Genomic DNA, 25,178 nt, shown 5'->3' on the forward strand with positions numbered 1-25,178 from the left:
GATCTTATAAGACACATTACATAGTGCAATAGGTCTGAATTCTGACATCACTGTAGGTGGATGAACTTTTGGTATTAGGCAGAGGTTCGTGTGGTTGTGTGCAGGATCCAAAGTTCCAAAATCAAAGAAGCTTTTAACTTCTTGAAGAATATCCTTTTTAATCTCATCCCAAAATTTTTGGAAGAAATCCCCTGTAAAGCCGTCAGGGCCTGGTGCCCGATGTGGACCAATATCAAAAACAGCCTTCTTAATCTCATCTTCTGTCACTTCACGTGTTAGATTATCATTCATAGAAGATGTTACTTTGCTTTGGAAGTCAAAAAACACTTCGTCATACAAATGCTCATTTCCCCTCGTTGATGTAAAGAGATCCTTGAAGTAATCTAATGCCACCAGGCTTATCTCAGAGTTTCCTCTGTGTAGTATACCGTCAGAATCAAGGATGGAGAAAATCGGCTCCGAGATCTTTTGGCTTTAGTGATGTTATGGAAATAGCGAGTATTACGATCACCTTCATTTAACCATTGTATTCTGCTCTTTTGCTTCCAAAAAATCTCTTCGTCAATGTAAGCTTGATTAAGCTCTTCACGAAGTTTTAATCTTTCAGGTGGAGATATGGAGCCGTTGGCGATACCTTTGTCAAGTTTGCTCCGAATAATGCTTATCCTTTCCTCTGCATTTATTCTATGCACACGTTTCCAGCTTGATATTTTTTTCCTGCATCCTAGCAATCGTTTAGTTAATGGGACGCTTGTTCTTCCCATTTCACCTTGACCTCTCCATCCTTGTAAAGCCATTGCTTTGAATCCATCCTTGTGAGTTAGACGGCTATCATATCTAAAGCTACCACGTTTTTCTTCTTCCATTTCAGAGATAAAGGTGATTAGGGGTCTGTGATCTGACTCCGCAAACTCCAAAAAGACTGTTTCTGATGATGGAAATTGCGAATGCCACTCATTATTAGCCATGTTACGATCAAGACAACATGTAACATGATGTTTTCCTCTCTCTCCAGCCCAACTAAATCGATCACCACTTGATTTCAGATCTGTAAACTCACAGGTTCTGACAAGTCGCCGAAAGTCTCTAAATGAGTTGTCAGGACGTGTTCTTCCTCCAAGTTTTTCATTATGATCTAGTATTTCATTAAAATCCCTAAGAGAAACCAAGGTTTTCCCCTTCTGTTAGTTCCCAATCTTTCAAGTTTTTCCCATAAATGGTTTCTGAGTTTTGGATTGGGATTACCATACACAAAGGAATAAAAAAACTTGATTCCATTAATAGATATCTCACAATCAACAAGATTAGGGGATTTAAATAAAACAACTAGATCTACTGGCATCTTCCAAAATACAGCTAATCCACCACTTAAACCAATCGGTGGAACAGTAACATAATGAAGAAATCCTAACTGAGCACCTAAATCACGGATGTAATCATCCTTCTGCTTGGTTTCAGACAGGCATATGATGTCCGGGAGATACTTGCGGTTAATCTCCTTAAGGCGTCGAACTGTGAGGTCAATGCCAATCCCTCGACAGTTCCAACAGGCTGTCCTCATGGTGGAAGAGGTGGTTCTGGGCCCACCGCGCCTCTCAACACTTTGGGAGGAGATGATTCCTCCATTTGACCACTGCTTTCACCCTGCTCACGAGAATGCATTTTGTAAACAAACTTCTCATCATCAGAGTCAGAGTGCTTACGTTTCCCCAGGTAAGATGTCATGGTGTGCTCAGTTTGCAGATCAGAAAGGTTTGAATGTTCTGAACCAATGTTTCCTTGAACCACGTCCTGCTCCAATGTTATAGCTCCGCGGGGAGTCAAGTTTCTCTCAGGCATCTGAATATTGTCTTCAGAACCTGCAATTTCTGAAACAAGGCCTGCATTATCACCATTATCTTGATCATCTTCAGAACTCATTCCCAATTCCTCTTCAAAATCATCGTTGAGAAACCCTGCTTCACCAATAGCTTCATGATCTCCATTTTGAAGATTCTGGTTTTGGGCACCTTCACGCAGAATGGCTTCAACTTCTTCATCATTGATCTCCCGGATCTGAATACCACCATTGTGTTCATTGGCTTGATGAGGTTCCTCTTCGTCACCATCGCCATCAGAATGATCAACATCACCTCCATTTTGAACACCTTGGTGTCTTCGTGGTGCATTTCCAGGACCGTCATCATCATCATCATCATCATCATCCGAAACAAGCACCCCACCACCATTATGAATCAAACAATTGCCAGAGTCGTGAGTCAACATACCACATACTTCGCAAAACCCTCTTAGTCTCTCGTAACGGAAGCGAAGCAGAGTGTTGACTCCTTGTGAGAACTGGAAGTGTCTTTGGAATCGCAGGGGGCGAGTGATATCCCAGTTGACTCGTACTCGTGCGTACTCTCTTCGTGCTACAGCTTCTTGATTGTAATCTACTTTCATCAACATTCCGAAAGAACGTCCGATGTGAGCAATTACATCTTGTGTGGCAAACTGGAATGGAATTCCACGAATTTGAATCCAAAATGAGATAAAATCCAAACTCGCAACATCCACAAAAGGTGCCCAGCGCTGGAGGACAATCATTCTGTCTGCAAATGCCCACGGGCCTCTTCTCAGAACATTCTCCATTGTTTCTTTAGAAGGGAATATGAACTGGAACCGATTCCCTTCAATGATTCGCCCAAAGATCAGACCTTCAAGACTCCAAATTCTGGGCATGTTGGCGATGATGGAGCGTATGTTTTGGCGTCGTGGATTGGTTGCACGACCCCAAAGAACAAAACGGTTTTCGTAAGCAGCTTGATGCAGGACATCGGCGGGCAAGGCGAAAGGCTCGTCTTCCACACCCAGATCGAGATCTTGGACCGCTCGTCGTAGATTATCTGCCATTTTTTGTAATAGAGAATAGAATCTCAATGGAAAGTGAGTATGTGCGGGAAATTGCAAGAGGAGTTGTGTAAAATTCCACTCTCGATTTCTGCTTTTATGTTCTCTGGACATCACCGAAATGGGTGGGAACTGCTTCTTACTTGAGATCGTGTCTTCCCAAGTGGAATTAACCGTCGCCAGACAAGAGAGTGGAGAAGTAGGTCCTATCTTATCGGCGGGAATCGAGAAAACCACCAACGGAGTGGTTGAAATCAATCGGAAAAGAAACCCTAGAAAAATTGCCTGAAAAGTCGCCATTTGGAAATTTTTTTATTATCCATTTTTCATTATTAAACTAAATTATGCAATTATTTTCTGAAAGTGAAACCAGTAATTTTTTGGTAACTAATGTCAAAATTACAAAAATGAAATAAATTTGAACGAAAAAAAAGGATAATGTACACACACCTATATTGGTAATTTGATAGAACTATTAGAAGTAGACACGTGGAGACACGATTCAGGCACGTGCACACGGACGCAGAAGAAACGCCACCAAGTGTGACGTTGATAGTATGATTCGGTTTATTATTTGATGGGCCTCTTTGGCTGGGCTTTTAGATCCAAGTCAATACACATTAATTCCTCCTTTAGATAATTAAAGGGAAACAAACTTTTTGACCATTGGATCTTAAGGATGGTGAAACCATCAGTCAACCAAACCATCCTCTCCCATTGACCGTGAAGTAACCTCTTCTTCCTCCTCACACAATCACTACCCACCGGTAGCTCTCTTATTAAGTCTTTAACAACTTCTTAAAACTAATTAAAAAAATAAAAGGAAATATTTGCTTATATAAGAAAGCCATTGCACAATTTCATTTACACTACTTGCAACAAAAATCGAAAGTAGATAGTAAGAAAAACAAAACAAATTCTTTTGTTTATACTCTGTTTTTCTCCCCTGCTTTAAAGTTTCTTTACTCACTCTGTTTTTTTTTTGTTCTGTTTTTAGTTTTTAAACAAGACAAGAAGATGGTTGCAGTAGAAAGAGTTGAGAGTTTAGCCTCAAGCGGAATCAAATCGATCCCGAAAGAATACATTCGTCCCAAAGAAGAGCTCGAGAGCATCAACGACGTTTTCCAAGAAGAGAAGAAAGAAGACGGTCCTCAAGTTCCCACCATCGACCTACAAGACATCGAGTCAGAAGATCAAAAGATTCGTGAGAAATGCATTGAGGAACTGAAAAAGGCAGCTATGGATTGGGGAGTGATGCATTTGGTCAACCATGGTGTACCGGTTGATCTAATGGAGCGTGTGAAGAAAACCGGAGAAGAGTTTTTCGGTTTACCCGTTGAAGAGAAGGAGAAGTATGCCAACGATCAAGCTACAGGGAAGATTCAAGGGTATGGAAGTAAATTGGCTAACAACGCGAGTGGACAATTGGAATGGGAAGATTATTTCTTTCATCTTGTTTATCCTGAAGACAAAAGAGATCTTTCACTTTGGCCCAAGACACCAAGTGATTACATGTAAGCTTTTAATTGTTTCGCTATTTACAAAAAAAAAGAAGAGAAAACAAAACTTTTGGTTTGGTTATAGAGTCATTTTTAACGTTTTTGGATGATTGTAGAGAAGCAACGAGTGAGTACGCCAAGTGTCTTCGTTTGCTAGCAACAAAAGTCTTCAAGGCGCTCTCTATAGGTCTAGGCTTAGAGTCTGACCGTCTAGAGAAAGAAGTGGGTGGTTTAGAAGAGCTTCTTCTACAAATGAAGATAAATTATTACCCAAAATGCCCTCAGCCTGAGCTAGCACTTGGCGTGGAAGCTCACACCGATGTAAGCGCTCTAACCTTCATCTTACACAACATGGTTCCAGGTTTGCAGCTGTTCTACGAGGGTAAATGGGTCATTGCAAAATGTGTCCCCGATTCGATTGTGATGCACATTGGAGATACTTTGGAGATTCTTAGTAATGGCAAGTATAAGAGTATACTTCATCGTGGGTTGGTGAATAAGGAGAAAGTTAGGGTATCTTGGGCTGTGTTTTGTGAGCCACCAAAGGATAAGATTGTTCTTAAGCCGTTGCCGGAGATGGTGAGTGTTGAGTCTCCGGCTAAGTTTCCTCCAAGGACATTTGCTCAACATATTGAGCATAAGTTGTTTAGGAACGAACAAGAGGAATTGATATCAGAGAAAAAAAATCAAGTTTAAGTCTATACATGTAAAACTCTATGTTCGCCTTTCTCTTTTCTTTTGTGTTTGTGTCTTTATCATGTATTTAATGTTTGTATCTTATCGAAGATATGACGAATATTTCTACGGATTGTATCATTGTGATATTTTTGTCTCTTTATTATTCATGCTTCATTTTTTAGTTTCATTGAAATGATAGCTCTTAGAAAGAATCGGGTAGCCAATATAAACTGTATAACATTCTGAAATAGATGCCCCCGGTTTAGTTGGTTCTAGTCTATGTGACTTACTTCTATCGTATATGTTTAACTTAATTAGTGTACAACTCTTGGTGAATCATATATGAAGCGTTAGTAAAAAGTAAAAACGAGGAACACAGAAAGATTACAATTTGAATCCAAATTTGTTCTTCAATCTATTATCTGAACCAACCTGAACCAAAAACAACCAACTCGATTTTTTTCTGATTTTGATATGTTTTCAAATCCTTATAACCAAACTATCCAAAATCTAAAAAAAAACTGGTACCAAACCAAACTAATAACCAGATGTCGAATCTTAGTTGTGCACACGGTTTGCACTAGATGCACAGATGAGGACGAACCCACAATCAAAGTTAGTATTCTAGTTTAGGAAAAAGTGTTTTTTTTTTAATCTTGAGAAGTTGAACCATAATTAGGATTTAAATTGATTAGTGGCCCGAAGAATCAATGGAGTGACAATGATCTATTTATTAGATTGGGTATTGAAGATTAAGAATCATACAAATTTTGAGGTGAAGATTCACTTGCTCCAGAGTTTGTTCTACATACAGTATTGCTACAAATGGAAGATGGCCTTGAACAGCTCCCACTTTAAATAGCAGTTTCTAGGAAAAATCTCGTTTAAGATTTCCTGAAACAAATAATGTCATCACACCCATCTGAATTTTATGCTGGTGTATCACTGAGTTTTGAAAATGAAGAAGCTGAAGGGATGGAGTCTTCAGAGAGTGGCTTTTCCTGGTTTGCCAAAACATTTTGATCCTAAATAAAGGCTTTTCATTGCTTTTCCAGATGACCCTAGGTGTTTTTCCCAGATCCTAAACGCCTCATGTATGAAAACATTAGAGATATGTACATATTTGCTGGAAGAGTAATTTTACTGGCTTTGAAGCACCAAGTTCAAGTTAGGGTTATGTTTGACCCTTTATTCTTCTTTCGAAAGATAAAGATCTTGTGGAAGGACTTGATTCAGATCGACAAGGAACTGTATATGCAATACAAAAAGTTGTTATAGAGAGGCTTGATCTTGTGATGTGTTAAATAGAATCAGGACAATGATATTTCAGTCTGTTGTATCGATTACACAAGAGGTGATGAGTGAGTGTTACGTTGTCCATACTTTAAAAGAATATCTACAAGAAAATAAAACAGATGAGTTTGTATTTTCATCTGGTTCATACAAAGGATACATTTCACAACTTTAACTTAGGTTGGGTGGTTTTTTTTCTCTTTAAAATTATACTGATACTTAAAAATGATAATACAGAATTATACAAAACCAAAACTTAATCCGGAAACAAGCCCTACAAATCGGAAACAAACCCCACAAGTTTAAGAAACTCTCAAAACAAAAAGCCAACAGAAAAGATGTTTCCTTGGAACCTACACCCAGCATAAAACATGGAAACTAGACAAACCAAAACATAAAGCTAGAATAGAATTGAGATCAAGACGCTAGGAAAACACCTTTTTAACCACTATGGAGTGTTCACATCAAGAGACATGATTTTCCCGGCGCATGTGTTCTTACTTCTTAGCCAAAAAAATTGTTAAATAATGTATAAATATAAAGTGTTAGAATGTTCTGTTTTTAAATGATAAAAAAATATATTAACTACTAAAAAATATTATATTTGGAGGAAGAGTGAATTTGCTCAGTGGACATTTAGAGGTCTTAATTTTTGTGTGCTGTCTGTAATATAAAATATAAAATATATGTACATTTATATTCGGGAGAATTGGTTTAATATTCTTAAAAAAAATATTTAATTTGAAAACTGACATATCTTTTAAAAGGTTTGAAAACTAACTTTTTTGACATATAACTAGTTTGCCCCAAAAAAAAAAGCTTGAGAACATTTCTGATTTACATTTTCAGTTTGTTCTTTATTTTTTATGCTTACTAAATGTAAAAAGAGACGTTGAGACATTTCTGATTCACATTTTCAGCTTCATACGTCCTTATTTTGAGAAACTGAATGCGGTTTGGTTTGCTTTCTCCTTCTTCCTTTATAACAGTATTACTTAGCGTTGGAGGGGTTATACAGCAGAATCAGTCTCAGCGAACCAAATCTGAATGTACAAAAAAGAGCTGATGATTCTAGACGCTACCAGTGCTTTTTTTCTACACCATCAGCGAATGCTTAAGCTCCTGCCAAATTAGAATAGCAGTGAAATTAAAAGATATAAGCATTTGTTATCTCGTGGATATATTTGCTCGTGAAACTGGATCCAAACAACTAAATAGAACGTATCCAGTTTTGATCAGATGCATTTTTCGAAAGATAGTTGCTGCATAATTGACTTTATTATCTTACCTACTAGCGTTCCTTCGCTGGTTTGTTTCAGGATTTATTCCGCTGTTCCCAAATTGTATCTGTTGTCCAGCTGAAGAGACCGTTTTTCCAGCTATTAGTTTTGTTATCTGTAATGGATCGGTATCGATTCAGGAAATTAAGAAACCTCTGTTGTAAGTGGTTGAAAGCTATAATTTTATTTTTAATAAGTTTAGAGCTTACCTCATTCCCTGCTTGGAAAGAGTTCACTCTATTTTCCTTGAAGCCCTTATACCAAGAATAGATTGCAACTCAATGATTAGACTTGGAAAATGGAAAAACGAATCAAGTGAATTGAGTTTCACAAGCTGCACCTTTGGTTGAGGAAATCTTGTGCGAGAGCCATTGTTTTGCTGGAGCTCGGATTTGATGGAGAGCTGTAGGTTAATATAACCGGTTAAAGAAATTATGAGAGTATTCAAATAACTAGAGAGTGTTTAACAAAGATCATACGTCAAACCATGAGCTGTACCTTGCTGAAAAGGTCTGTTGGTAAATCTGGTTGAACTTTCTTTTCTGAGTGAAAACTAAACTCCTGTGTTGCATTCCGAAAATAGTATTAGGAAACTCCATTTAGAAACATACAGAAGATCAAGCGCAAAGAAGTATTGGTAACCATACCAAAGGCACTGTTGTTTCTCGCTTGTTATTTTTGAATATGCCCATGTCTCCTCTGCTTGAGAGTATCTGTTTTGCAGGAGTGAAAACCTATATTAGGAGTGAAAAATTATAACTAAAGCAAGCGGATGAGACTCGAGAAAGGATAGTACCTTCTTGTTCAGAGGACGAGCTTTAAAGACGTGATTTTCCTCCGATACATCATGCTTAGGTGTATCCATAGCGCTTGGTCTGCAAGAAAAATCATACTATTAAGTTTGCATTCACCTCAAACACAAGTTGAAGTGAGACGTCAAGCAATCTATTTTATTTTTCTATGTGATTTTATAAGTAATACCTCCTACTTTCCCTATTAACACCGTCAAGCGCATCAGTTGCATTAGATTTGTCTGACCCCTGTCAAAAAGGAATTTTACTTTTAGTGATCACTTTGTTTAGATGAGATTATAACTTGTTAAGATCACATGACACGTGATAAAACTAGTATAAAGAAGTATTGTTGCTACCTTATACGCATCATTCCTCTGATTAGACCTTGTTGTTACTGCTGAAGAATGTTGCATAGCTCTTTCTGAAGTCTTCAAATGAAATTCCTGTTAAAGAAGTCAAGAAATATAATCCTAAGTCTTACACCAGATTATTGTGAGGAAACAGGGGAGACGAATACATTTCTGATGCTTACTTGGAATTCAGGTAGTTTTGGAGTGCTCTTCTTCCGGATGGGCAGTGAGGGAGCATCAAATATCTAGAGATCACAAACGAGCTTGAGTTGGGGCAGGACAATGAAATCAATTCCAGTAGTAGCAGATACAAAGTTACAAACCTTTCGGTTAAATGGACGTGCTTTGAATTTATATACAGCCGTTGAGTCCTGTTCTAACTTGGCATCATTCTTCTGCCTGAAATTATCATTCGCAAAACATCATGTGAGATGTGACCTTTCTTGTAACAATTCACTTTCAGCAAACATTTAGACTCTAACCGTATTCTGTGTGCCCTCTGTGATGTAGCAAAATCAGGCTCCTGTGGGATAGTAATCTTTGTCCTGGCATATTGTGGGTTTCTATCAAGAGTTGTATCCTGCAAAACCATTTAGCAAATAATTAAATTATTTACATGTCAGTAAGAGCTCTCTTTCACCGAAAATTTTGAATTTTCCACACATTGAGACTCTGTAAGCAAGATCAAGAGTATTCAAGCAATAGAAAGCAAACCTTCTTGGGTATCTTGTGGACAAAACTCATTTCCTGCTTTGTATCAGCAACCTGAAACAGAGAACAAACGACTTTTATTGCTACTAGTTTCAGCACCTAAATTCAGATATCAATTGTTAAAAAAAGATAAGAAGTCAAACCTTACGAAGAAGACCTCCATCAAGCTTCTGTCTTTTAGCCGCTTGAACTTCGGTCCCAGATGTCCCACATAACCCTTTCTCATGAATTTGATCCACTTGCATATGGAATTTACTATACCAGCAAAAGAAGCCAAGTCTTAGGGGAATAAAATTAAGCTGACTGAAGAAAAGTACCACGATTTTACATGTTCCAATAGTCACCTGGCATTCTTTTGTTTTGCTAACTGACTAGCAGTGGGTCTCATTAACGTCGAGCTCCTTGAAGTTGGTCTGATGCTGGGCTTAGATCGGAATTTTGGTTTATCAGTGTGCTTGTGATTGCTAAACGTTGGCCCTGGTAAAAGTAGAGAAAGTGAGACCACAAACAATAAAGTAAATACCTAAGATGGTCAGAAGTACGATGGACCACATGGTCCACATCTAAAGGTGCTAAGAAAAATGGAACTGAAGAAACGAAATTGATTTTTCAGAATAATTCAACAATCGTAGTGTATAAGCATTTAACCATAATTGAACTACATGCATGCTCATGTTACTATTATAACAAAAAAAATGATCACCTTTGCATATGGTTTGATTTGGAGCTTTCTTCAAATTACTGCCTTGTTGGGAGGAAAAAATCCCAAAACGCATTCCATTTCCTGAAGGAAAAAATAAATAAATAGATAATTTAAGATTCTAAACGTATCTGGTGGTCTTCAACTTTCTGCTTCCATTTCTATACACACCATAATCAACTGGAAAACTACTTAAGATATACACCATTTAATCACCTGTTTTATTCAAATCTGTAGCTAGATATGGATGATGATAGATTCCTCCATCTTTTTCACAAGCATCTGCTATGACTTCATCATCCTCTGATTTCGTGGATGCCTCGGTTTTGTCATCAGAAACCTCATCTCTAAGTAACAACTTTGTTACGAAAGCTGAAGGAAAACACAAAGAATCAACAGCAGATTCACCATGACCCTAAATTGTGGTTGCTGACTAAAGGGAACACTATTGAGAAACATCAAGGACGAAAACTGAAAATGTAGGATTAAAGCAGACAAATTCCAAGAAAATCAGTGATCACATTGTAAATTAAGCTTCCATTAAGTTACTAAACATGGACGCAGATTCAGCATTTCACGGCATTGCAAAGGAAGATAGAGAAATGACCACCAAAATCAATCAGAGAAATAAGAAGATTATAGCCTAAATCATTTTCTCTCATTAAGCTTCAATTCGTATGTTTAGAAGACAAAGAAATGAAACAAAATGAAGGCGTATGATGATACTCACGAGAGGCCGGGTACGACGGAGCAGAATGAAACCAGAACTCGGCGGCCTGAGATTCCGCCGGTGACTCCACACGAGTGAAATCGTACCACCGAGACGCATCAAACTCGTACTCCAGATCGATCTCTCTCACATCAAACACCATTGTCTCGATTTCCATATCTTCATCCATCTCCATTTCTCTCTCTAAAACAAAACCTCCACTGTCACTTTCTCTCTCTTTCCTTGAGGGAAATGTAACTAGTTCTGAACAAAGCGCAGGAAAAATGGAAAATCACTGATCACTTCTGCAAAACCTGAAGTCAGCACATGGAATTGACCAGACAAAACCCTAATTTTCTACAGAAATCTCTGATTCATTGGGTCTGATGAAGAAGAAGAAGAAGCAGAATGAGAAAGAGAAGAAACAATGGAAGAAGCAGGAAAGGAGAAAAACGGCACAAATTTCGCTGTTTCAGAGATTTTTGGTTCAGCGACAAAACGGCAAACAAATTTAATTTTTATTTCCAAAAACAAATTAAAAAATCGCACAAAACGATACCGTATTTTGCTGTGATGTACAAAAGCGTGGACGCTCCGGTTTTTGTAACGACTCGAAATTTTGAATTTTAATTAAGACAACAGATAAGACGATAATACCCCTACGAGTGAGAGTGCGTGAGGGTGGTTTAGTCAAATTCATTGAAGAGAGCCTATTTTTTGCCTTCGTGGGTGCTTCGAGGCGCGTCTGGGTCTGCGAGCTTTCTTGGCTTTCGACGAGACTGTAATTCCGGCGGTATCAAGTTTTGCCCTTTAATTTCGTGTTTATTTACGAATCTGCCACTAACGGTTGCGTTCTTTTGTCAGGTATGACCTGGCAAATTGCGCTTTCTCAGTGAAGAATTGAAAATTTATTTATGGACAAACGTAACTGAGTTTTAGCGAAATTAAACTTTTAGAGGAAAATTCATTTTTGACTCTTGTGCAATTATAAGATAAAAACTAAAAATTGATATATGAAAATTGTGAATTCCAGTTTCCTACCTTTCTTGTAGCTATATGCATTGCGAGAAAATAATTATCTTGGAAAGTATCGGTTTATTGCACTGACGATAGTGGCATCTACACGTCAATTGAATTTTTCCTTTTTAAAGTAACATTTTCAGAACGATATATAAGTAATATTAGATTAATAATTTATATATTTTTTGAAATCAGTTCATATGAAAATGAGGAGTGGACACAGCATGACGTTGACTGTGAATTTAATAATAAGATATCCATAATTTTTTTAAAGCAAAACTTGACGTTTAATAGGTTCTATGGGAGTACACAAAGACCAAAATTTGTGTAAAGAAAAGGACAAATTATCAATTTTTTCGTTCTTGGGGTAGGACAAAGTTTTGAAAATCTGTATATGTTTTTTAGGCATAACGCATAAGTTTTGTTCAAAGGGTTTTGGGTTTTGGACCAAAGCTACTTTTGGGAGTACAAAGATACATTTATTTGGGGAGGGGGTTGGTTGAACATTTTCAAAGGCAGTAAAAGAGAAATTAACTTAAAATGGAAAAAGTAAAACTTAATACATACGCATATGTACTCATATTATCACATTATCATATTTTCTGATATCTTCCTACTTTTATGCAATATATTTGGTCTATGTTCATTTAATTCGGCTCACATGATCCCCATGGCAAATTCTTTCCATAATCATAGATGTAGTTTATCTTCTTCTTCTATCCATCAAATAATATGTTCAAAAGAATTTATGTTTCATTCAAAATATTAAACTTTACTCTGACAAGCTTTAAATAAAATTTGATTTCATTTGACATATACCAGAGAAAGTGTAATATAGCATCAACACAAGATTCTCTCATTTTTGGCATTTCCCAATAACATTACAAATCAGAACAATATTTTGCATTCATATAAAACATCAAAATTAATACAACAAGAAAAAAAAGCAAATTAAATTACTTGTTAATAATTGTTAACTTTTTTCTTCTGTTTCATACTTGTTAACCATATTTTTCTTTTTTCTTCAAAGCTATTTAATAAAAAGATGAAGAACAAGGAAACAAAAAAACAGAAGCTCTTTCACATCTTGGAGCAGACCTGAACTTGTGTAAGGAGTGAGACAAGAGAGACAAAAGCAGCTCAGAGTTTGTCACGTCGGTTTACTGCAACAATGCTTCCTCCTCTTTCCTCATCGTCTCCAGCTGTCTTTTCGCATACTTGGTGATGAGAATCGTCGTAGCTACAGTTACTAAAAAGCCGAGAATGTTGAGAATAACCTGTGTAACCGAGAGACCGTGTTTTTCTGCAGAAGATGCTTCTGCTAATGTCTTCACAAGATTCCCTCTGCAACACAGAAACGAGAGATATCACTGAACAGTGATACTACAGGATCCAACAGTGAAAAGGGACTTTTTACTCCCGCTTCTAGATTGTAAATGCTATACACAAGCTTAAAACTGTTCTACGATCATGGAATGTGACGATATACAGTATTGGACCTAACCAAATGTTTTGGAATCGAGAAAAGTTACAGAAATCTGACTTACGTATAGATTGCGACAAAAACCTCAGGCACCATGCCTAAGAGAGAGCCCGTGATGTAAGGACCGTACTTAACACGAGTTGCTACAGAACAGTAGTTATAAAGAATGTAAGGGAATGGAGAGACCCGGATTAAGGTTACTGCTCGAAACTGGTGAAACCAATTCCCTTCACCAGCAGCTCTTAATACGACTGCTTGACCAGGATATCTTTCTAGCCATCCCTATACAATCACAAGAAAGACACAAACAAATTCACAAATTGCAACTACATTGATCAAAATCATCATTTGAGAAAATGAAAAGAATGTTAATCCTGGTTTCAAGCTGCCGATTCTTAGTATTGAACTAAGAAAACCAAAGCTATAACGTCAATTTTGATAACTTTCTGGTACTATTATTGATACAAGCGAAAAGGAAACACATTTCTTTTGGGTTGACACATACTTGAATTTTGTGGCGGAAGAGATGACCAATGAAGTAAGGAAGTGATACACCAACAGCTACAGCTGAAATAATTAGTAGAAACCCATAGCCATAACCAAAAGTCATCCCAGCAATCCACATTGATGGTGTAGATGGAAGAAGTATTGTCGGGAATATAGCCACGGATGCAAAGACAAGAAGACCGCACACAGGATGTGTAAATGTCCTGATCTCCCATTTAATAATCGGGATAAGCTCCTGCAATACCAAGAAGGTAGATAATTCACCTTTGAAAGAAACATAGCAAAAGGCATTCCACAGATAATCTCTAACGCAAGAACTCTTGGATTTGTTAGTACCAGGGGATATAGGTATCGTGTAACATGAAGCATCAACATGATAAAGATTGTTAAAACCACAGAAACCTCAAAATCTATTTAACTTCCAGACTATTAGCATTCCGCAAAGAATGACTTAAGCGTTTAAATATATCCGATTCTCGTCCAGAAACCTATGTTCTAACCTCAATGAACACTAAGCTAATTTAAGTTAAACTCGTCTACTAAGAAAACCCATCATAGTTGTGGCCACTACTTAAGAACCTTCTTCAAGAGTGAACAATCATGAGTTAAAGACTTTAATCAGACTCAATCGGTACGAACTAAACACCAAAGAGTAGAGACTAGAGAGAGAGAGAGAGAAAACAGCCATGGAAAGATGAAATTGAGTCTGATTGAAGTTAAAATCAAACCTTATCCATGATTAATGGACCGATCCATTTGAAACCAACGACGGCCAAGGCAGCCAGAAAGACTAACAGAAGAGCAAGCTTAACCCAGAACCAAAACGGCGACGAACCAATCTCTTCTCTTTCTTCTTTATCCTGCTCTGATTCTTGACCATTCTCTAAACCCTCACTCAGCTTCACGAAAAGCCCTTTCTCGATTTCGTCTTCTTCGACTCTCACTTGCAGCTCAAGAACCGCCTTCTCGTCCTCCGGACAAGTCATCGAGTGATATCCAGAATGCTACACTGGAGAAAACCTAATCGACTGGATTCCCCGATTAAACCGGGAAAAATCCAGTGATCGGAAAATTCGACCTTTCCGTTAATGAGAAGATGATTGCGATCGAACAATAACAAATTGGTGTATTTAGCAATTTCGCTCGCAGTCAGGAAGTTTTCTTCCTTCGATTTTGTGTCTTTGCTTTGTATTTCAGTATTTCAAAAACTGGTTAAAATAAAAAAAAAATTAAAAAATAATAATAAAAAGAATGTACTCCACTTATCTTCTTCATTTTCAAGTAAAAAGATGCGAGGAGCGTGGATCGAACACGCGGCCTGCATCCTGAGGGGTACACCCAAGATGCCGCTCTGCCAACTGAGCTATCCCCGCAGATATTTTGTCTTTTTCTTAATTTTTTTTTTGTCATCAGTTCGTTTTATAACGAAAAGCCCAAAAAGGCAGGATTTACAACGTAATTTTAAAGGCCCAAATACAGAATATAAAGTAAATCTAATATGTGTTATAACACGTGTACAACATGCAAGCTCAAAGACACGTGTGAGCCTGAAACAAGATTACGCTGCACGCCGCTCATCTGTCGCCGCCGGCGAGATTCACCACCAAAATATCCACCGTCGATCCCATCGACCACCTCGCTGCTGCTCGAATCCGACGCTCCTTCGCCTTTACTTATTCCTCTGATTATATCATGTGAGAAGCTTCAATTAGAGATTTCTTCTTCTTATTAAAACATCCACCGATCACCTTTGCCTCAGGACCATGTCGCCCTTTGCCTTGATAAGGTGTTTTGATAGGGGACCTAGAGAGAATTAAACTCCCAGCCGAGAGAGAGGATGATGCCTGTAGACAAAGAAGAGAAACTCTAATACGGACCACAAGATCTGAGAAGCACCGTCCCTTTTTTACAAGAGAAACCAAATTGCAGAGGAAATAGGACAGAAAACAATCCGATCCAAGTCGGAAAGTTATTATCCGATCAAACGGAAGAAAGATCCGATCGTAGTCGGAATATATACATCAAAAAAAACCGGACAAAGCCGGGAAAATCCGATTTCAGAATGAAATCGGAAATCTCCTCTCTCTCTGAAGGATAGGTATGAGAGAAGAGAGAGAGAGATCTGTTGTCTTTTTCTTAATTTAATATTTATTTTTAGCATATAGTTAATATGATTTTTTTTTAAACCCCATCTGAGAGATAATTAGAGCACGTCCATTGGGGTATCAACCCAGGATCGTGGCCCAAAATCCAACGCAAAATCGATTTAAAAAAAAAAGAAAAATGGGTATTTTTCGTGATACCATCTCGTCCGGACGAAGCTTATAATACGATATCACGACCACGTGTTGGCCCGTGATTCGTCGAAAATAAGAGAAGATTGTGGGGACAATTTTTTTCTCATTGTTCATTTCATTTTTTCACCTGAATTTTTGTTCTCCTAGACTGCGAAAGCGATTTTTGGTGCGATTTCACCGGCTAAGCGAAGCTTTCGAAAAACACTTCCATGGCGGGAGGCGGAAGCGGGAATTACGGTGACCCATCAAAGAGAAGAACTAATTTCGCAGAATTTTGTTCAAATACGGTCCCAAATCCATTCAGGTTCCTTTCGATTCTAATTACTTAATTTTGCATTGCTTTGAGTTACTTCGAAGCAACAAGGTGGAAATTTTCGTTAAAAAAAAAATATCATTTCCTGATTTCGGGCTGGCTTAAACTTCAAAGTAGCTTCTTCAGGATTTCTAGATATTTAAAATTTTTGTTTGTTATATTGCTTCGAGATAGTTTTAGCAAACGATTGTGTTATGACAAACTTGTTTGCTAACTTTGACTTTTTTTTGCTACCTATCGTAAATTGATTCCTTGTTTTCTGATCATGTTAAGATTCCTTAGAGATTTGTTGAATTGATGAGGAAAAGCAATGGAATTTTAGGTGATTTAGGTCAACGTTCCAAGCCTTGTGAGAATTCGATTTCAGGTTTTGCATCAACTGAGATGATTTTAGTTGACCACTTATAACAGCAGTGATCAAATATGGCTCCTTTATGAACATCCAGAAAGATTTTTGCATAAGCTCTGCAGATTCTTGTTTGTGAATTTTCATGGCAACTGGTTTTCTAGGTTAAATTTTGGTAGTAACAGCTTGCTTTTCTGTTTCACATGTCTTTGCAGGTGGCTTCTAAGACAGGAGAGTATAAACAACAAGTGATATTTATTGGTGGATTAACTGATGGACTTTTCGCTACTGAGTATGCGTCTTCTTCCTTTGCTCTAAATCTTTATCTTCTCGCATAAATTCTGCAGTGTTTTCTTCTTCCCCTCGGTTGTTTCCGCTAATTCTAGATGCTTGTTGTCTTCCATATTGGCTGTTTCAGTTACTTAGAACTTCTTGCAATTGCTCTGGATAAAGAAAAATTCTAGATGCTTGTTGTCTTCCATATTGGTCGTTTCAGTTTACTTAGCATGATATTCTTGTTCTTTTTGATGAAGGATGCACAAGAGATCGACCAACTTATAAGCTATCTCATCAACAAAGAGAACTCCGAGAGGGCGTTGTTCTGCTTGGTCATAGCATTGGCTGCCAGGTGATTGGTTAATTCCTCAAAAAAAATTCTGTGATGTTCTGAAAGAACAGTTGTGACAGAAACTCCTCCTCGCTAGTTGAAACAGGATGTTGTTTCTTAATAAATTTTGTATTTTTTAAAAATACAATTAAATGTTTTTTATAATTTTAATATTTTATCTACTTGTAATAAATTGTATTTTTGTTTTATGATAATTCTGTGTTTAAATTCTTCTCTAAATTTAAATTATTTAAGTTTTAAAAAAAAAATATTTTATTTGGGATAAACTCCAAAATGAAATTCACTAATGAAACCTAAAAAATAGCTCAAGTTCATCCCTCCACTCAAAATCCAAAAAAACTAATATTTTAATCTAATGATCTCCATAGAGGAGATCACTAATGAACGTGCTCTTAGGTTGGTGATCGGAATTTTTTATACTAGTTTCTCTGATCTCTCTCCTTCTTCTATCTCTCATACCTCGTCCGTCACTAATTCTAACGCCCAAACTTCTGAAAATCTAACGATCACGAACTCGGAAGTAGATAGAAATGAGCTTGATCACAACTCCCATAGAAACCCTTCACTTAAAATCAACACTTCGTCTTCTACCACGAGGTTCTGTTTATCGTAGTCAACGGATTCAACTTTTCCCGCTCAACACCTTCTCGGACTCTTCTTTGACTTCTCCACTTCGCATTGACCCAATTTCTCAAGGTTTTTTCACCTTACCAATCAATCTCTTGCTTATTTTTTTGGTGGGCAACTGCAAGTTTTAATTTTTTTTCTTCCTTTCTCTCATCGTGTTCTGCAACTTATAGGTGGCGGATCGAGGAATTTGTGGCGTAGATATGCATCGGATAAGTTCTCAGAGATGGGTTTGGATCCTGGAGCTGATTCAGACAAGGTGAACTATTGGATTTTTACACTTTTCTATGTTGGGTTTGAATCATTACCTGATTGTTTTTTTGCCTCTTAGATAGTCTCCTCAAATGTGTCAAGCTTTCATGTCAAGATGTTCCTTTGCACCAATGTTGGAATTCTAGTTATCAAAATTCTAAATCTACTTATGATTTTGAACGGTTGAACTTGGAGGTTATTTGGATACATGTATACGTTTTGTTCGAACCATTCGTTTGGATGTTATTCTGAATCTGCGTATGATTTGAACGGTTGAATTTTGGATCTCAAACAGTTTGCTTAATTTCTGTCTCAGATGTACAATGAGATGGCGTCTATAGTGGATACATTGAAGAAAGCAAACTCAATTCTTCCTCATGTAGTGTTGGCGAGTACAATCTTAGCTCTTCTCTATCCACCTTCTTTCACATGGTTTACGTCGAGGTTCTTGCCATAATTCATGGAATTTGGAAAAGTTTGAATTGGTCTTAAGACTTTTGAGTATTAGAAACAATGTTTTCTAATAAGCTATTCTTGCTTTCTTTTAGGTACTTCGTGCCGGCTCTAGGATTCTTAATGTTTGCGGTTGGTATCAATTCAAATGAGAAAGACTTTCTTGAAGCTTTCAAAAGACCAAAAGCTATTCTACTTGGTTATATTGGACAATATCTCATTAAGCCTATACTAGGTTTCATCTTTGGCTTAGCTGCTGTTTCTCTTTTCCAACTCCCAACTCCAATAGGTTTATCCCTCTCTCATTCATCATTCAAGACTCTTAACCGATCACTTATGGACTAATAATTCTCGATCTTAGGTGCCGGAATCATGTTGGTTTCTTGTGTTAGTGGAGCTCAGCTATCAAACTACGCCACTTTTCTAACGGATCCAGCATTGGCACCTCTTAGCATCGTCATGACATCTCTATCAACCGCTACTGCGGTTCTTGTCACACCGATGCTATCACTCTTGCTCATCGGGAAGAAATTACCCGTTGATGTAAAAGGAATGATATCCAGCATTCTTCAGGTCGTTATCGCACCAATCGCTGCAGGATTGCTACTAAACAAGTGAGAGATATAGCTGCAACTAAAAGGGAATTATATAAGCACAAGTTGTTTCTCACATTTTATCTCATTTTCGTGTCTTCTTTTTACAGGTTGTTCCCAAAACTATCCAATGCAATCCGACCATTTCTCCCAGTTCTATCAGTTCTTGACACAGCTTGTTGCGTTGGAGCACCGCTCGCGCTGAACATAAACTCAGTCATGTCTCCATTTGGAGCCACCATTTTGTTACTAGTAACAACATTTCATCTCTCAGCTTTCCTAGCTGGATACTTCCTTACCGGTTCCGTCTTTAGAAACACTCCAGATGGTAAAGCCTTGCAAAGAACATTGTCCTATGAAACTGGTAACTAATTCTTTGCGTTTTTTTCTAAAACTCTTCAAGAAATTGCGGTATGGTTTAAAGCTTTGAGAAGAGAATTGTTATTTTGGAAAATTTCTCAGGGATGCAGAGTAGTCTTTTGGCTTTAGCGCTTGCGACCAAGTTCTTTCAAGATCCACTTGTTGGAATTCCTCCAGCAATATCTGTATGTTTCCGAAATGAAATTTAAGACATTGTAGAGTCTCTTTTTGGTTTTGATGGTAATAGAGAATTGTTTTTGTTGTTTTTGCAGACGGTGGTAATGTCATTGATGGGGTTCACACTCGTGATGATCTGGTCTAACGAAAAAGAGCAAAACATTTAACAATGCAATTTTAATTTCACTCGATCTTTTACCGATCTATGTAGTATGTACCAACAAATTCTTGTAAGAAAAGATTCCAAATGCAATGAGAAGAATATGTAATGCTGTTAAATGTCTTTATGTTTTTCTTTTGTGAAAACAATAAAGGATGGTTCGATGACAAACCCGGTTTAAATTAAACCAGAACTTCAGATTGGGCAAAAAAGAAAAAGAAAAAAGCTCTCAGCCATGGCGATTGCTTCAACATCCACTGTTATCTTCTGCTGCGCAAAACCCGATTTCCGGCGAATCCCGTCCCTGAGTCGTACATCTTCTCCGTCTTTTTCTCCTCTCGTAAGTCGGATCCGGAGCCGTAGCTTAATCCATGACCCGATTTCGCTGTCGGGTCTTATCGGAACCGGTTTGGTGGCGGCTGCATTCGTCGCGGCGGGACCGGATACTAGTGCTCTTGCGGCGGTGGATTCTCTTCAGCTAAGCGAGCCGGCTAATGCGTTGTCTTTACCCACTTGGGCCGTTCATGTCTCCAGCGTTGTCGAATGGTTTCTCTCCTTCTTCCTTGCTCACATTGATTGAAATTCCACAGCATTTGATCAATTGTGACATAAGAGAGTATGTAAGAGAGTATCTGTTGTTGTGGGTTTTCTCCGAGTATTTAGATATCTATCAAGGATTCTTGTGCTCAAGAGAAGCTTCGTCTTCATTGTGTTTTGTGTGACCAGTCTCAAAAATTGAGACTTTGCATTAAGAAAATGATTTTGTGATTACATGACGTATTTTAGGGCCAGCTGTTGAGATTGAATTTGGATTTGGAGTGATCAAACAAGAAAATCTAGTTCCTTCCATGATTCTGGTGCTGTTTGTTTTCTGCTCTGTATTGATATTCAATACTTGTTTTACTGTTCTAAAGGATTACGGCGATGGCGTTAGTTTGGAAATATGGAGAAAGGAAGGGTTACGAGTCATGGAAAGGTCTCTCATGGGCAATGGTTAGAGCTCTCTAAGCTGATTCAAGCAGATATCTCGTAGATTCTGTATTTTCATAGCTTACATGGTTTCGATTCTGAGAGCCTGTTGTTCAGGTGCCTTTGCTTGGTGGAGCTCTCTGCGCATGCACATGGCATTTCTTTTACAATGATGAATCTCTTGAGGTGAAGAAACCTCTTCATTCCCACTTAGCTAAGACATGTTTTGTGATTCAGATCATTTGGTGAACACTGATGAATGAATTAGGCTCAGAAGCTTATTCTCTTGCTTCTTTTCTTTGTGATAATGGTGGGCTTGCGTTTTGTTAGGTGTTGGTCGCGCTTCAGGGAGCATTAACTGTGATTGGTAATATTACTTTGTGCATCGCTGCCTTTCGAATCAACAAGTCGTCATCCAAATTGGAAATCTCTGAAAAACCGTGAGGGATAAACACATTTCTGTGTTAAGAAAGAAACACATCCAAGGGATATCTGTTTTCCCATTTCTACAGACAAGTAAAAAGCTAGCTTTTGCTTAATATGGAACAAGTGATTTGAATAAAAATGAGATTAGAATTCACCATTGTTAAAGATTTGTTTGCTGTTTGCCTATTGCAGGAATCTGAGTGTAGCCTTCTTGGAGAGTCAAATGGTGGTAAGAGAAACAACTGGATCGTCAAGAGTAACGCGGGTAGTCAATATGGTATTAGCGGAAAGATCTTCCTTTATATCTCTAATAATGATTACACGAAACATGTTTCTTGAGCTTTTGTGTATGTATATATACTTGCATAATGTATTTTTCCTGATTATATTCCTGGTGAGTTAGACCAATGCATCACCTTTTAGTGGAGAGAAAGGAGATACGTTTATTTGATGAGATTATTTCACTTAGATATACATAGATGAGGCTATCTCACTTGGATATACAACAACATATGCCCAGAGCATCACATTGAACGGCGCTTACTAAACCGCCAAAAACATTTACACAAAAACTCGGTGCACTTTGTGTTGTTCCATTTCTCGTCCGTGCACTCATCTGGTCTGTAGCATTTCTTTCACTTTTTGTTCAGACCTGTATCTAGTTATTAAACCAATATGTATAGACATAAAAAGGTTTTAAAAAATATGTTCATAAATCGGTAGTGTAATTTCTAACAATAAGCTAGTACCGTGAATGTTCTCAACGCAGTGAACAGAAGATATGACAGAGAAGATACTGAGAACAAATGCAAGTAACATTTTATTGGTGATAGCCATTTTTATAGTATATGTACTTTTCAACTTTTTATGCTTTTTTGTTTTACTGTTCGAATGGCTATAAAGTACATATACTATAAAAATGGGGAAAAGATCTTTCAGTTTATTTTCTTAGATTATAATCAAAAGAAAATGATTGTGTTGGAACATTGTTGAGGTAATATTTTATCTTTGACACAGATAAAATTGAATTAATTTTTCATATCCTTAATTAAAATAAAAGGTTTCTGGTAAAAGTAAAAATTCTTAGATCTTGCTTTTATATTTATAATGAGTCAGACTAATGCATTTTTTTTTAACTGAATGCAAAATTTATTCAGAACAAACATGATTCTTACAACAGCTAATACTAGTTAATTTGTTTCTTGTTATTTATACTATATTTTCATTTTTTTGGAAGTTCAGCAATTTTTTGGTCATTTAGCAAAAAGAGTAATGGAAAATTAATAAAAAGAGAAGAAAAAAAAGTAAATGAGCGACCAAAAGAAAAGTATATTTTTTAACTGAATGCAAAATTTATTCAGAACAAACATGATTCTTACAACAGCTAATACTAGTTAATTTGTTTCTTGTTATTTATACTATATTTTCATTTTTTGGAAGTTCAGCAATTTTTTGGTCATTTAGCAAAAAGAGTAATGGAAAATTAATAAAAAGAGAAAGAAAAAAAGTAAATGAGCGACCAAAAGAAAAGTATATTTTTTAACTGAATGCAAAATTTATTCAGAACAAACATGATTCTTACAACAGCTAATACTAGTTAATTTGTTTCTTGTTATTTATACTATATTTTCATTTTTTTGGAAGTTCAGCAATTTTTCGGTCATTTAGCAAAAAGAGTAATGGAAAATTAATAAAAAGAGAAAGAAAAAAAAGTAAATGAGCGACCAAAAGAAAAGTATATATTTAAAGAGTAAGAAAGAAAGGAAACAAAAGAAAGGAACTGAAAGTACAATGTTGCCTCATAATCTGGAGAATTATTACGAACAGTACCATTATTCTAATTAGCCGCTCGATGATAAACTAGAAACGTCAAATTAGGTGGGCTTTATAATCGAACGGCTTAGATTACTAAGGTGTACGATAACGCGTGTGTAGAGGAAAATTACACCAGCATAAACTAAAAAGTAAAACCGTGCGTGACTCAGACCATATATATATACAGATGTATGATCCTCCCTAGTTACGTGTTTGTTTTTTTTCTCTCTTCATAGGTTCATTCTCTTTCTTTCTCGAAAACGAAAGTTTCGTTCTGAATTCTTATCGATTAAGAACAGATCAAATTACATCTATAAACGAAGATTACTTTTTTATAATTTTCTTCCGACAGATCAGTTTAATCTCGTGAATTTGTAGATTAAATTCTTTTCAAAAAAACTCTGAACAAGGAAGAAATCTTTGATCTAAACAGGTAAAAATCCACAATCTCCTTTGTTCTCTTGTTCGATTTGATTGATCGATGGTGTATTTGATTTTGTTCTTTGGTTTCCTTGTCCGATCTGAATAAGACCTTTGTCTTCTTCATTATCCGAAACTCAGATCTACTTGTTTGTGTCTCTTTCGTAAACGCACGATTCTCAGCTTTTCCGTTTAGATTTATTGTCATTTGATGACGAATCTGCTATGAGATTTGTGTCTATTTGATTATTGTTTTGGATTATATAAAACGAATCAAGTCAAAGCGTAAAAAGGATCTTCTGACATTCAGGAATTTGGAATTTGAATTTAAAGTTTTGATTTTTTTTGGTACAGAACAATAATGGGTTCTGAACAAAACGATAGCACGAGCTTCACGCAATCTTCAGAGCCAAAGCTATGTGCAAAAGGATGTGGTTTCTTCGGATCACCATCAAACATGGGACTATGTTCGAAATGCTACAGAAGCATATGCGCAGAGGAAGCTCAAACAGCTGTTGCGAAAGCTGCTGTCGAAAAATCTTTCAAGCCATCTCCTCCTCGTAGTACTCTCTTCATTGCAGAACCGGCGGTGAAATCATCATCGGAGCCGGAGAAGGAAAAAGAAGCCGTTGCTGTTGCGGCGGTGGTGGCCGAGCCATCTTCCGCAGGAGGAGAAGAAGAAGCAGCAGCTCCTGATGAGAGCGAGCCGACAAGACCTGCACGACCGAACCGGTGTCTTTGCTGTAACAAGAAGGTTGGGATCATGGGGTTTAAGTGCAAATGCGGGAGCACTTTCTGTGGCGAGCATCGGTACCCGGAGAGTCATGATTGCAGCTTTGATTTCAAAGAAGTTGGGCGTGGAGAGATTGCTAAAGCAAATCCTGTTGTTAAGGCAGATAAACTTCAAAGGTTCTGAAGATACTTTGAAGTGGTTTCTTATTACTTGAATTGTATTTTGAATCGATTTGGGGTTTGTTGGATGGTTTAAAAATGGATTGTTTCCAACGGAAAAAGAGGATGAAATTTGGTTCCATAATAAAGTGAATCGATTGAAGTTGTTTCTTGGTTTGATTTTTTCATGTGTTATTGATTTGAATTCATTAGTAGAGGAAAGAAACTGAAACAGAGGAGTTTTATAGGAACAACGTAAAGTCATAGAAAGGAGAGACTATATATACCGATCAAGACTTGTATTACGGACAAAATCATAGACAAGAAGAAGTCTCTCAGATTCCTTGCAGCTTAGAGCTCTAACCATGGCCCATGAGAGACCTTTCCAAGACTCGTAACCCTTTCTATACCAATGCCATCGCTGTAATCCTTTAAGTATTAAATATCAATACAAAGCAAAATACCAAATGAACCAGATTTTTTGGAAGAAACTAGATTTTCTTGTTTGTTAACTCCAAATAAATGCATATAAAAGCCA

The 25,178-nt window shown here is 37.2% G+C and overlaps 6 protein-coding genes and 1 long non-coding RNA gene across 8 annotated transcripts; 5 read left to right on the forward strand and 2 right to left on the reverse strand.

Moving 5' to 3' along the window:
- The first annotated feature begins 3,734 nt into the window (after nucleotides 1–3,734).
- On the forward strand, nucleotides 3,735–5,221 carry LOC18028597 (leucoanthocyanidin dioxygenase). Its single transcript, XM_006413546.2, has 3 exons — nucleotides 3,735–3,787; nucleotides 3,887–4,403; nucleotides 4,505–5,221. Exons 2-3 carry the CDS (start codon nucleotides 3,907–3,909, stop codon nucleotides 5,082–5,084), a joined length of 1,077 nt encoding a protein of 358 aa, XP_006413609.1. The 5' UTR covers nucleotides 3,735–3,787; nucleotides 3,887–3,906; the 3' UTR covers nucleotides 5,085–5,221.
- Nucleotides 5,222–7,172: 1,951 nt separating this feature from the next.
- LOC18028598 (protein TPX2) lies at nucleotides 7,173–11,317 on the reverse strand. The gene is made up of 18 exons (XM_006413547.2): nucleotides 10,925–11,317; nucleotides 10,411–10,566; nucleotides 10,198–10,278; nucleotides 9,839–9,971; nucleotides 9,638–9,749; nucleotides 9,498–9,548; nucleotides 9,266–9,363; nucleotides 9,107–9,182; nucleotides 8,966–9,028; nucleotides 8,790–8,876; nucleotides 8,621–8,679; nucleotides 8,436–8,514; nucleotides 8,287–8,352; nucleotides 8,138–8,200; nucleotides 7,980–8,042; nucleotides 7,849–7,893; nucleotides 7,648–7,754; nucleotides 7,173–7,481 (listed from the first exon to the last, which is right to left on the reverse strand). The coding sequence occupies exons 1-18, from the start codon at nucleotides 11,097–11,099 to the stop codon at nucleotides 7,463–7,465; spliced, it is 1,533 nt and encodes a 510-aa protein (XP_006413610.1). The 5' UTR covers nucleotides 11,100–11,317; the 3' UTR covers nucleotides 7,173–7,462.
- Nucleotides 11,318–12,788: 1,471 nt separating this feature from the next.
- Nucleotides 12,789–15,082, reverse strand: LOC18028599. Of its 2 annotated transcripts, XM_024149478.1 has the most exons (5): nucleotides 14,642–15,082; nucleotides 13,912–14,148; nucleotides 13,471–13,688; nucleotides 13,201–13,267; nucleotides 12,789–13,125 (listed from the first exon to the last, which is right to left on the reverse strand). In XM_024149478.1, exons 1-5 carry the CDS (start codon nucleotides 14,897–14,899, stop codon nucleotides 13,084–13,086), a joined length of 822 nt encoding a protein of 273 aa, XP_024005246.1. In that variant the 5' UTR covers nucleotides 14,900–15,082; the 3' UTR covers nucleotides 12,789–13,083. The 2 variants fall into 2 exon arrangements, with proteins under 2 accessions (XP_024005246.1, XP_006413611.1); XM_006413548.2 differs by having other exon boundaries at nucleotides 12,789–13,267.
- Nucleotides 15,083–16,372: 1,290 nt separating this feature from the next.
- Nucleotides 16,373–17,560, forward strand: LOC112082446. Its single transcript, XR_002897121.1, has 3 exons — nucleotides 16,373–16,514; nucleotides 17,085–17,161; nucleotides 17,403–17,560. It is a non-coding gene; the product is annotated as an uncharacterized LOC112082446 (long non-coding RNA).
- Nucleotides 17,561–17,845: 285 nt separating this feature from the next.
- Nucleotides 17,846–20,232, forward strand: LOC18028600 (probable sodium/metabolite cotransporter BASS6, chloroplastic). The gene is made up of 8 exons (XM_006413549.2): nucleotides 17,846–18,193; nucleotides 18,298–18,383; nucleotides 18,693–18,820; nucleotides 18,925–19,118; nucleotides 19,191–19,443; nucleotides 19,533–19,786; nucleotides 19,885–19,967; nucleotides 20,055–20,232. Exons 1-8 carry the CDS (start codon nucleotides 18,028–18,030, stop codon nucleotides 20,124–20,126), a joined length of 1,236 nt encoding a protein of 411 aa, XP_006413612.1. The 5' UTR covers nucleotides 17,846–18,027; the 3' UTR covers nucleotides 20,127–20,232.
- A 47-nt stretch (nucleotides 20,233–20,279) lies between these two features.
- LOC18028601 (ycf49-like protein) lies at nucleotides 20,280–21,960 on the forward strand. Its single transcript, XM_006413550.2, has 5 exons — nucleotides 20,280–20,665; nucleotides 21,034–21,112; nucleotides 21,206–21,274; nucleotides 21,419–21,604; nucleotides 21,707–21,960. The coding sequence occupies exons 1-4, from the start codon at nucleotides 20,355–20,357 to the stop codon at nucleotides 21,530–21,532; spliced, it is 573 nt and encodes a 190-aa protein (XP_006413613.1). The 5' UTR covers nucleotides 20,280–20,354; the 3' UTR covers nucleotides 21,533–21,604; nucleotides 21,707–21,960.
- A 1,546-nt stretch (nucleotides 21,961–23,506) lies between these two features.
- LOC18028602 (zinc finger A20 and AN1 domain-containing stress-associated protein 9) lies at nucleotides 23,507–24,818 on the forward strand. Its single transcript, XM_006413551.2, has 2 exons — nucleotides 23,507–23,762; nucleotides 24,104–24,818. Exon 2 carries the CDS (start codon nucleotides 24,111–24,113, stop codon nucleotides 24,663–24,665), a length of 555 nt encoding a protein of 184 aa, XP_006413614.1. The 5' UTR covers nucleotides 23,507–23,762; nucleotides 24,104–24,110; the 3' UTR covers nucleotides 24,666–24,818.
- Nucleotides 24,819–25,178: the final 360 nt, after the last annotated feature.

This window comes from Eutrema salsugineum, unplaced genomic scaffold (assembly GCF_000478725.1).
Source record: "Eutrema salsugineum unplaced genomic scaffold, Eutsalg1_0 scaffold_1, whole genome shotgun sequence".
NCBI classification, from domain to species: Eukaryota; Viridiplantae; Streptophyta; class Magnoliopsida; order Brassicales; family Brassicaceae; genus Eutrema; species Eutrema salsugineum.

What these genes read in the sequence shown, in the direction of transcription:
- LOC18028597 (XM_006413546.2), top strand. Translation starts at nt 3,907, where the DNA reads ATGGTTGCAGTAGAAAGAGTTGAGAGTTTAGCCTCAAGCGGAATCAAA. An exon ending in AAGACACCAAGTGATTACAT is followed by an intron (nt 4,404 to 4,504) that starts GTAAGCTTTTAA and finishes GGATGATTGTAG; the next exon opens with AGAAGCAACGAGTGAGTACG.
- LOC18028598 (XM_006413547.2), bottom strand. Translation starts at nt 11,099, where the DNA reads ATGGAGATGGATGAAGATATGGAAATCGAGACAATGGTGTTTGATGTG. An exon ending in CAAGATTTCCTCAACCAAAG is followed by an intron (nt 7,894 to 7,979) that starts GTGCAGCTTGTG and finishes TCTTGGTATAAG; the next exon opens with GGCTTCAAGGAAAATAGAGT. An exon ending in CTTTCCAAGCAGGGAATGAG is followed by an intron (nt 7,755 to 7,848) that starts GTAAGCTCTAAA and finishes GATCCATTACAG; the next exon opens with ATAACAAAACTAATAGCTGG.
- LOC18028599 (XM_006413548.2), bottom strand. Translation starts at nt 14,899, where the DNA reads ATGACTTGTCCGGAGGACGAGAAGGCGGTTCTTGAGCTGCAAGTGAGA. An exon ending in GTCCATTAATCATGGATAAG is followed by an intron (nt 14,149 to 14,641) that starts GTTTGATTTTAA and finishes TTGGTATTGCAG; the next exon opens with GAGCTTATCCCGATTATTAA. An exon ending in TCTTCCGCCACAAAATTCAA is followed by an intron (nt 13,689 to 13,911) that starts GTATGTGTCAAC and finishes GTGATTGTATAG; the next exon opens with GGATGGCTAGAAAGATATCC.
- LOC18028600 (XM_006413549.2), top strand. Translation starts at nt 18,028, where the DNA reads ATGAGCTTGATCACAACTCCCATAGAAACCCTTCACTTAAAATCAACA. An exon ending in TTCACATGGTTTACGTCGAG is followed by an intron (nt 18,821 to 18,924) that starts GTTCTTGCCATA and finishes GCTTTCTTTTAG; the next exon opens with GTACTTCGTGCCGGCTCTAG. An exon ending in AACATTGTCCTATGAAACTG is followed by an intron (nt 19,787 to 19,884) that starts GTAACTAATTCT and finishes AAAATTTCTCAG; the next exon opens with GGATGCAGAGTAGTCTTTTG.
- LOC18028601 (XM_006413550.2), top strand. Translation starts at nt 20,355, where the DNA reads ATGGCGATTGCTTCAACATCCACTGTTATCTTCTGCTGCGCAAAACCC. An exon ending in GTCTCCAGCGTTGTCGAATG is followed by an intron (nt 20,666 to 21,033) that starts GTTTCTCTCCTT and finishes ACTGTTCTAAAG; the next exon opens with GATTACGGCGATGGCGTTAG. An exon ending in ACAATGATGAATCTCTTGAG is followed by an intron (nt 21,275 to 21,418) that starts GTGAAGAAACCT and finishes GCGTTTTGTTAG; the next exon opens with GTGTTGGTCGCGCTTCAGGG.
- LOC18028602 (XM_006413551.2), top strand. Translation starts at nt 24,111, where the DNA reads ATGGGTTCTGAACAAAACGATAGCACGAGCTTCACGCAATCTTCAGAG.